The sequence below is a fragment of the Asterias rubens genome (assembly GCF_902459465.1).
Source record: "Asterias rubens chromosome 8 unlocalized genomic scaffold, eAstRub1.3 super_scaffold_89, whole genome shotgun sequence".
Taxonomy (NCBI): Eukaryota; Metazoa; Echinodermata; class Asteroidea; order Forcipulatida; family Asteriidae; genus Asterias; species Asterias rubens.
In genome coordinates this window covers 1,648,985-1,659,707 of record NW_022985693.1, presented here as the reverse complement: position 1 = coordinate 1,659,707, position 10,723 = coordinate 1,648,985, and the positions used below count along the sequence as shown (strand labels likewise).

Below are 10,723 nucleotides of genomic sequence, written 5' to 3'. Positions count from 1 at the left end.
TCAACATATGGATAAAATAACAAACCTCTGAAAGTTTGAGCTCAGTCTGTCGTCGAAGTTGCAAGATATTAATGAAAGAAAAAAAAAACCTTGTCACACAAAGTTGTGTGCTTTCAGATGCTTGATTTCGAGACCTCAAACTCTAAATCTGAGGTCTCGAAATCAAATTCAGGGAAAGTTAGTTCTCTCTTGAAAACTACGCCACTTCAGAGGGAATAGTTTCTCACAATGGTTTATGAGTGATTACCAAACATTTACCTTCCCATAAACCAAGTTCACAGCAAGTAATATACACGAATGAAGCAGGCAAAACTCAGAAAATTAAGATCAATCAATTAGGTGAGGCTTGTAAATACAATTGTTTTCTAAAAGTTTAACTAAGGGGTGATAGATAGCTTAATAATTCAGGAGGAATTTAAACAGTTGAAGGTTAATACTGATTAATTCAAAATATACTCAAACGTTTATAAGCACTAGCTATTTCTACACCTGCCACCCTTAAGTTACTGTACTCTACTCTAGTCCGAATAAATTAATAGCATAACTAGTCTATTTATCAATCATGACAAAACTACCGGTATTGATATAACTATTCAGAAATAACTAACACTAGAAAACAATTCACTACTTTCAAAAACACTCAAGTTACAGTTTTAACACTACCAAGTTTTACACTTACAATTCCTGATAAGTTATACTGTTTCATTATGATCAGAATGATATAAATTGTTCCATCTTATTTTTCTTGTAAAACAAAATAAAAACTAATCAAATTGAATGGACTGACAAACATAAGAATAACATCATTGTTTTGTAAATGTTTTCTTGTTTTGTTAACTCAACTTCAATTCAAAGAATGATTGTATTTTAGAATAGTTTAGTCAAGAGTAGGGCCTTAAAATAAAACAGTTTTTTGTGTCTGTCGGAATTACACCCCCGTTTCAAATTCCTTAGGATGGTGAAAATCATAATCTTCTGTCCCAGCTCCTGGAGCTGAAATCATATTGGATTCATTGCCGGAACCAGCTTGCTCATGGCCTGGCATCAGTGCATAACCAGCCTGTAATCTGTTAACATTGAGTGCTGGACCCCACTGCGCATGCGGTTGGATAGCCATTTTTAAACGCTGCAAAAAAAAGAGGGAAAACATTGAGAATGATTTATAATGTAATATGCATCGTGTATTGCAGAAGTTAAAATTAAGTTTTCATAAAGGCTCCTAAGATTTATACAAACTTTTTTTTCAGTTGACAGTATTTTCTCTCCATAAAGGAAATTGGAAATATTAATGAATAACACAATTGATTACTTACTTCAATGAGTGTTCCCTTTTCACCAAGCAGGTGGTATATCCCGTATGTGAATATGAAAAAGATGGAAAAGCTAACAAGACACCATCCTACTCCGTCGGCCCAAGATGGAAAAGTATAATCCCCAACAACAGGGGAATGGTAATCAAAAAAGGCAAACACGATGATAAACTGTAGAAAGAAAGAAAAATCACATGCATTAATAGGACTGTGACATTATTCTCTTGAAGAGGCAAATTTTGAAAAATAGTCATTCACCAATCAAACACATTTTTATTTATTCATTTGTTTGCGAATGGCCAGTGATACTAACAGGTCCACTCCATAACCTCTTTTCCATCTCTGTGATGTTGAATTTGAAAGAATTATTTGCAGTACCTGCTGCTAAACATAGGGTTCAAACTGCCTCCTGCGCAATCTCAGTGGTCTAGTTGGTATGACACTGCTCTAGAATTGCAAAGGTCGTGGGTTCGAATCTCATCCGAGTAATTGTCTAGTGGTTTTTTTGTCCACAGAACTGAGTATACAGTGCTAGCCTAGCACACATCTGTGCATATGGGTAAACACCAAATTAATATTTAGATATAAGTTATTGAACTTCTAGTAGCCAGGGGTGGATTTCACAAAGGTAGTCCTAACTTAGGACTAGTCATAGGCAATGCTAAGAGATAGGACTGGTCCTAAGTTAGGATGAGTTACTGGTCCTAACTTAGGACTGGTCCTATCTCTTAGCATTGCCTAGGACTAGTCCTAAGTTAGGACTATCTTTGTGAAATCCACCCCAGGACCTTTACCAAGGATCTTTGTACTAGGGCTGATGACAAGTGAAATAGCAGAGTGCCAGGAGGGATTTCTGTACGAGTAACATATCAAATAGTTTGGAACTTTAGCATCGGGCCTGTAAACTCATCTTGCATCTTGAGTTATACTCTCCTACAAGCATTGCTGCTGTCCTGGAGAGTGTGTGTTGCAAATTCCATTTGTACTCAGTGATTGTGTGTCACGATTAGTCTTATAATAGTGTGATATCGTCCTCAGAGCTCAATCCCTCTTATAGCACATATATTACTTGTTTGTTATTTGTCTGTGGATGGCAAGTGATACTTACTGTGCGTAAATTAATCTAAATGAAAAATGTACACAAAACAGAAATGATTTTTTTAATGAATATTTAAACAGTATTTACCAGCAACACGAGTGGGCTAAAGAGCATCCAACAGAGTCTCCAATAGAGGGAGGGAGTAAAGTTTAGCATTGAGTGGATATCTCTGGAAATACGATTGACTCCTGTAAGCAAAGTATAGAGTATGTCAACTTATAATATTCATAACAACTGTCTGACTCTTTTTGAAGTTGAGAAAATATAATTAACTGTTGCAAAACTGCTTACCAACCAAAAGGACATGATGGTATAAATACAAAATGTTTAATGGCCTGACATTTCAGCCCTATCGGAGTCTTTCTCAAAGGCTAAATAAATAACAACACAAGTGAACAGGTAAATAAGTGTAACACAAGCTGTCAAGTAGAAATACATTGATGGAGAGAGTCAGAGAGCACACAGAAAAAAACGAGGGGTAAACAATAAAGAGAGAAACAAGGGGGCTGGGGGAGAGAGCTGAATTGAACACAAGAAGATGGAAACATAAAAGGACAATATCAAAGGGGGAGAAAAAGTAATGAATTGGTGAATTGAAGATAACAAAAGTACACTTCTTTTAATACTCACCATAAATGTGGGACACAACCAAAGTCTCTGTAATTGTTGTCACCATCGGTGAAAAGCCAGACAGATACCAATCCAGAAGAGTCATTACGTAAATACCACCCTATGCAGAAACAAATATTAACAAGAATAAGCTGTTATCAAATTTGCAGGGATGAGAAATGTCAGACTTTTAACTGAATTCAAACTTTTAAAGTTATCCTGGTGAAGAAAATCAGTCATTTTTAAACATACAAGGAAATATTGTCTCTTGATGTACTTCTCTAGTGCTGGGGAAACTGTTCTTCAACCCATTGGGTTAAAACAATTTTGGTAAACCCATCTTTTCAACATGCCTCCTTAAATTTTGATTGTTTTTAGTCAGCAATGACTCTGACCCCTGAACTAGTTAAGGTATATAAATAACATAGGTCTAGGCATTGTCAATCAATCAAAGCATGTTTGTTTAATATGAGCAGTTGTGATGGCATTCTGTCTGTATTCTTCTTAAAAAAGAATCTGCACACAAAGTAAACACAGCTCAGCCAAAGCCAAACAGCATTGTCATTACAAATTGTGAGGTCTTCAGATGAACAGAAACGAACGTGAGTCAGTGGTTACTAAAATAACTTCAACAGGCCAAGCTTACTTGAGTAACAAGAGGTAAGCCAACGACAAACATTGTACAGCACGTTCCAAGGGTTATCAACCATTTCCAACGTCTTGTTTTGGGCCATATTGCTGCTAACTCGTCTGTTAGTGCCGTGATCAAAGTCTCCAAGCAAACAAACTGAAAAGGGAGCATACTTATTATCAACATTGAGTTATTGATTCTGTTATAACATATTTTTAAAGCTTTCAAAAAGGAAAATTCAAACTAAGGGTCATTGGGTAAATAACATTTTTGTAATCTTTCTCAGCTTCCTTGGGAGTATACAGCCCGGGCTGCTGTGGTGCTCCAAAGGTTTTTTCATACACAATATGAACTTCTACCCTCGCAGGTATCCATTTATATTCCTGGGTGAAGAGAAGCAATTATAGTTAGGCATTTTGCTTAAAGACACAAACATTATGACTGTGATTCGAACCCACACTTCGATGACTTTACCAGCAGAACTTGACTTTGATGCTCTAAACCACTCGGCCATGACACCCTATCATTTATTTTTAATAATTCGTTCAAGGCCATTGACTCATGAATTTAAGAGAAATGGATTTACTGGATAAAGTTGAGGTCTATTCTTTTATAGTTACCTGGCTGTCAAGTCCAAGGATAATGAGCATGAAGAAAAATAGGAAAGACCACAACTGGGGGAGCCACATGCGACTCACTGCCTCAGGAAACACCACAAACGCCAAACCGTAACCTTCAAGTCATAAAAAAACAGTAATGGCACTGCTGGGATGAATTTCACAAAGAGTTAAAACTAGTCTTATCTCAAGTTAGGAAGAGTAACTTGTCCTAACTGAAGACTAGCCTTAAGTTTTTAATATCTCCTAGGACTAGGTCCAAGTTATGAATAACTCTTTTTAAAATCAACCCCTGAAGTATTATTTCTTTGGGGGAATTACCCCCCCCCCCTCCCCCAATGTTAGAGATAATATTGGTGTGTTGTTTATACAAATAATTCACAAAAGTTCTCGTTAAAACAGAAGCTTTAAGAGACAATCTACATTTCCTCGTTTAAGCTACATTTTCAGAGAAACGCATTGAAAATCAGACAGACATCTCATTCTAAAAGACATCATAATTATCTATTTTTTATGTTCTTGTCTGATAGTTTAGCTCAGAAACATATAAGCTTGGGTGTTCACATTAAAGGATCTGGACACTCTTGGTAGTTACTTAAAACAATCGCTAGCATAAGAACTTACAGGCAATGTAGAGCAATGTAAAATCGTGAGAAACGGCTCCCTCTGAGGTACCATTAATGTAGTTTTTGAGAAAGAGGTTTCTCACTCAGCTGAAGCCTTTTCTTATGCATCTGAAAGCACACAAATTTTGTGCAACAGGTTTTTTTTCTTTCTTTCATCATTCTCTTGCAACTTCAATGACCAAACTATTGCAGATTTAAGTTGGTATTCTTATGTTAGGATACACCAATTGAGATTTGACAATTATAAGTGTCCAGTGCCTTTTAAGCTTGCAGAATTTACATTTCCCAGTGTTTCCGTTATCTACAATGCACACCAGTTCATCAGGATAATACTTACCAGCATCAACTACCTTTTCAACAGATGTGTTAGAATCATGTGCCATGAAACCAACAATTGAGAACATGACAAAACCAGAGAATATACTGGTAAAGGCACATGAGATGCAGAACATAAAGGCATCCCTGAAGCATACATAAAGAAAGAATTATTGAATACGAAATTAATGAGGCAAAACTTCTTGTGTTTTTCTTTGGAAACATGGACAATGCTAAAACATTTTGAGCAAATACATCACAAATGTAGGGATCAGAAGGGTAAACTTTTACTTTTCTTTTTGTTTTGGTGTGCTTGTACATACTCCAAATAAGTTCTGAAAAGAGACAAAATTGATCATCAACCTCCTGTTCACCACAATTTGTTGAGCATAGACAATTGATCATTTTCTACATACGGAACCAGAATCAGGAACACTGAACTTTTAGAAGACATTAGAGACCTCACTGCATACATTCAAGACAATCCTGAAAGCGCACCTGTTTCAGGAGGCGTACCATCTTCTACATTAGCGCTTTAGAGCAAACTTTTGATTTTGGCCCTTCACAAATTTCTATGATTGATTGAACGATGACTTATGATGCAAGATCATTATTTGATGTTTTTCTTCGGATGGACTTACCTGTAACAGTTATTGTTGAATTTATTATAGCTGGCTAGTGTGTGCATACCTCCCCATCCTGGGCTGAAGGAGAGAAACACCTGATTGGCTGCTGCCTGCCATACCTGAGAGAAATAATAGAGATGGTGTTTGGACAAAGAAAAAGTGACTGGGTTGGGACTTGAACCAAGGACCTCTGGATTAACGTACTGGCACTTTACCAACTGAGCTACATGTATCTAGCCATATGTTACCAGTCTCCTCAATTAGGCTTTGAAACTTTGAAGTCCTTAAGATGCTCTCATAACTCTGGTACTTGTTGTTGATTTGTTCCTACCTTTGCTCTACCAAGAGATTTAAAGTCCGGTCTGATGAAGAACAAAATTCCTTGAAGAGACCCTTCCAGTGTCACTCCGCGAATTAAGAGAACGATGAGCAAAACATAAGGAAAGGTTGCTGTAAAGTAGACTGCCTGTATGGAGAAATCACAGAAATATTTCAGATCACATTGATGTCAAACAACATCAAAGTATCTCTTGATCCCAAAACGCCGCCTTTAAGATGTGGAAGGTAAGGTTGGTGAGCATCCAAAACCTAAGCTGTTGTGTCAACCTTCTCATTTATGTCATTCTGACGGAGTTGTCAACATAATTATAATAATCTTTTTTTATACCATGCTTTTCACATTCAAAGGGTTTCTCAAAGTGCTCCAACATAATAACCCCTCACTGGGCCATTAAATTCACTTGGCCATTTCTGCTCTCACAGGTACCCTAAGAGAGAAGCAATTTTAGTCAAGTGTCTTGCTCAGGGACATAAGTGTCTCGACCAGGACTAGAACCCACACTCTGCTGAACAGAAACACCAGAGCTTGAGTTCGGTGCCCTTATCCGCTGGGCCTCCACACCCCATGAATCATGGAAGCCTTACTGGAAGTTTTTTTTTTGTCTGTTAACATTGGTGCGTTACTTACTTTACCAGACGATTTGACTCCTCTAGAGATACATATGTAGACAATGACCCAAGCAGCTGTAAATGCCAAGAAGAGTTGCCAACGAATAGATCCAAGAGAATGCAAACCATCAGATATGTCTAAGACATGGAGCCTGTAGAATGTCAATTGATAAAGGTTGGTTACCAGTACATGCAGAAGCAGTATATTTTGGTTTGAATATTTGATGGTTTCCTAATAGTACCTTAAAATGGTAAACATTCAATGAAGTGAAGAATCTTATTACAAGATGCATAATTTTTTATCTTCAAGTACACGCTAATCCTCCAATCAGATTGGCAGAATGGAGTGGTGATAAAAACCTATATTGCACGGCTAATATCACTACCATGCGTCTTGTGTGTTTGATGTTACGCGCCAAGTTTGCTTGAAGATAAATACGTTATCACACTCGCACTCGTGGAAATACGGAAAATATAGCGCGCCTGCGTCCCATATATAACTCGGCCTCGTTGGATATGGGACGCAGACGCGCTATATTTGTCCGTATTCCACACGCGCTTGTGTGATAACTTATAGTGTCTTAATTGCACAAGTAATTAAACAAATAAAAAATAATGTTTTACTTCCAATATTCTTCTGTGGCTCGTACATGCTTTCCTGTATAATTCCCAGCTGTTGTGAAGTTTGCCACAGTAGATAGTAATGTCGATGTAAATGTTTCAGTCGTTGAGTATAAAGAGCTATTTGTAGTGTCATTCAAGTCTAAATGTCCAAAATACTTCCCCTCATAGCAGTTGTCTGTGTTCCACTCATGGTCACAACCAACCCAGGGTTGAGGATTGAAGAAGGATATCACCATGTAATAAATGCAATATGCAAGAACCAGGTTGTAGTAAAGACAAAAGCCCGCCGACAAAAAAGCCATGGCAAATCCAGCTCCTGCATAGAGACCACAAGTATATTTGAACAGTAAAAGATCAAATAAAATGGCAGAAACTGGAAATGAACCAAGGGGGAGGTTTTGGTGAGTAAGATGGAGGGGGAAAATAAATTTGTAAGTTTATGGAAAATTTCAAGTATTTGTGTCTTATTGCTCTTGTTGAGAAAATCAAACTCTTGATTACTTGTTATACTCCCTTAAACATTCCTTTGTAGTGTTTTCATGAAGTATGGAAATAAATTTAAGTTTAAATTGTATGATTGAACCAGCAAGCTATAAGACATTTTCATTTGGCAGAAGTGGGGCATGGCATGTGGGGAAAAACATAATAATAATAGACCGTTTTTATATAGCCCTTTTCACGCCCGAGGGGTGTCTCAAAGCGCTTCCGACATTATTACCCCTGGTCACTGGGCCTTAAATCATTCCTTAAACCATCTCAGCTCCCTGGGGAGTATACAGCCTGTGCGCAATATATGCGCTACTCGGCTAAACCAATCACAAGAACCATCTCTGCCCTCACAGGTACCCATTTACCCCTGGGTGGAGAGAAGCAATTATAGTTAAGTGTCTTGCTCAGGGACACAAGTGTCACGACCGGGATTCGAACCCACACTCTGCTGAACAGAAGCATCAGAGCTTGAGTTCGGTGCTCTTATCCACTCGACCACGACCCCCCACATTAATGTTGAGAGGGGTCATTTAATGTCATTTAATGTATCAAACTATTCATTTGTGCAGGTTTTTTTTTTTAGGTGGGGTTTCAATTGAATTTTTGGAGCAAGAGTAAAGGGGGCAAGGGCCCTGAGTAAGGGGAACTGCCCCCCCCCTCCCCACCCCTACCTCCCTGGTTAGTTCACTGTTAACTTTTTACTAATCTGTTAAAGACAATTCAAGTAAATGAGCAAGTAATGATTTCTAGTTATACTAGACTGACATACCTTTAAATAGTTTGCTGTATTTCCAAACACTGATGCATCCAAGACTGGAAAACTGACCGAGACATAGCTCCAGGAATATGATTGGTAATGCCACCAGTCCGATCATGATGAAATATGGAATCAGAAATGCACCTTGTAGAGCAATGAAATAATAACATTAAGTGATTGTAAAAATGCCTGGATCACTGTCAACTGTTTAATTGGACAGAAAATCACAACAGATGAGTTACCGATTCAGGTTTCCTATATTCCCTTTCACCCATCAATTTGGGTCATTGATCTGACCCTGGATAAATACTATCAACGCTTTCAATTAGAGCCAAACAAGATGATGAAGAAATTAAAGTTTTAGATGTGGGAGGAAAACCCCAGAGAATTATACCAGAGAAAACCCACTTGGTCAAGTAGGGACTAAAAACCCAATCCACATAGTGGCCCGTTGGGTTTCGAACCAGGGTTCCAGAGGTGGAAGGAGAAGTAAGACATCACTACAACAACCTGAAGCCTAGCTATGTGTGATAAAGAACTTCCCAAGGTTAAAATGTTTGTTTTACAGTCAGTTGAACAAAAAAAAACTTTTAACAAAATGGACAAAATAACAGCATTAGGATTTTTCTCACCTCCACCATTTTCGTAGCATAAATATGGAAATCTCCAGACATTCCCTAGCCCAATGGAATAACCCATAACAGACAGGATAAACTCAAAGCGTCCTCCCCATGTTTCTCTCTCCGGAATCGCATCATCGGCTGAGCCAGCATCGTGCCTCCTTAAGTCCTTGTCGTTTTGAGCAATGGCAGGAGTCGTCTCTGTGACACTGTTGAGGTTAGAGTCATGGTGATTGTTTGCGCCATCTTCCTGAATTGCTGGCAATGAAGTGTACATCTTGAAGCACAAGGCCTGCTGGTAGGAGTCTGTGGTATTCTAGACCTAAAAGTTAATCTAAAGAGTTTGCCCACAGTGAGCCGTTAAGAACAGTGTTTACACCAAAGTATTCTCTTTCGCTTCCAGTTGATTCAGAGAAGTTGTCCAGCTTTGATTGCGAACTAACTCAGCAGTAAAGTTGAACCCTTACATGTAACTTCATTCTTGGTTACTTTTCAAGGACAAACGGTGCAATCATCATTAATTGTAGCCACTATGGAACCAGAACGTTATCTTTCATTCATCAAGAATAAAGGATTTCAGGTAAAAGGTGAACTTTATCCCTCCTCTTCCCTACTTGACAGTTAAAATCTGACCCACTGATATTACTAGATTGTGCCTATAAGTGTATTATTCCTAAACTTAAAGTAACTCAAAGTCTTGTCAACACAAACAATTTGATTGTTGAAGTCAAGCCAAATAATTAATCAGTTTTGGATGAGATTAATGGGAAAGTCAACACAACATTGGTGTACTTTGCCAAGGGCAAAACAAAACCTGTAAGTCATATGAAAAAAAATATTATCCACTATTAGTTACCAAAAAAAAGAAACCATGATGTCAACAATTTGATATATTGGGAGGAGGTTGTCTTCTTTTTGGTTCTCTTTTTACTGAATCTACCGTTATCACCCTTTATTTGCTGATTATCTCGGCATCTAGGGCCAAACAATGTCATAGTCCCACATGGCATGAATAATGTAAATAAGGGGTCACTAACGGTTACCTTATAGTTCAGATAGATTTTAAACTTACTTTTAAGGCAGGCAACCACTCACATTCAAACTTGTTTGCTACAAACTTTGAATTGGCCAAGAGACCCAGGTAAAATGTTATTAAAAAGATCGGGATGGATCGGGTATACTGTACACCCCTTGCACAACACGGATTGCACCTCAAAATGCGCTTCTACCATTTCCACCTTTTAAGGAGTCAATTCCTTTGTGCGTATTTTGAATCCCAAAATGGCAGACAGGATAGGCACGTGTAGGTGCATTGCGCGTTACTCAAGGGGTCTATACAATGGATATGAAATTGTTGAACATAAACGGTAGAAGAGTTCTATAAGCACCATGATTGACATGTTTCTTAAGAAGTTTATCTAACACACAAAAATGTAAGAACAAAGACTGTGT

General features: G+C 38.0%; 1 protein-coding gene across 1 annotated transcript; it reads right to left on the bottom strand.

The window, feature by feature from the left end:
- Nucleotides 1-205: 205 nt before the first annotated feature.
- LOC117305591 (sodium- and chloride-dependent glycine transporter 1-like) lies at nucleotides 206-9,548 on the bottom strand. Its single transcript, XM_033790470.1, has 13 exons — nucleotides 9,284-9,548; nucleotides 8,664-8,795; nucleotides 7,406-7,721; nucleotides 6,801-6,933; nucleotides 6,165-6,299; nucleotides 5,849-5,952; nucleotides 5,230-5,354; nucleotides 4,270-4,382; nucleotides 3,665-3,805; nucleotides 3,040-3,139; nucleotides 2,497-2,597; nucleotides 1,314-1,481; nucleotides 206-1,126 (listed from the first exon to the last, which is right to left on the bottom strand). Exons 1-13 carry the CDS (start codon nucleotides 9,546-9,548, stop codon nucleotides 929-931), a joined length of 2,031 nt encoding a protein of 676 aa, XP_033646361.1. The 3' UTR covers nucleotides 206-928.
- Between the last annotated feature and the right edge of the window lie 1,175 nt (nucleotides 9,549-10,723).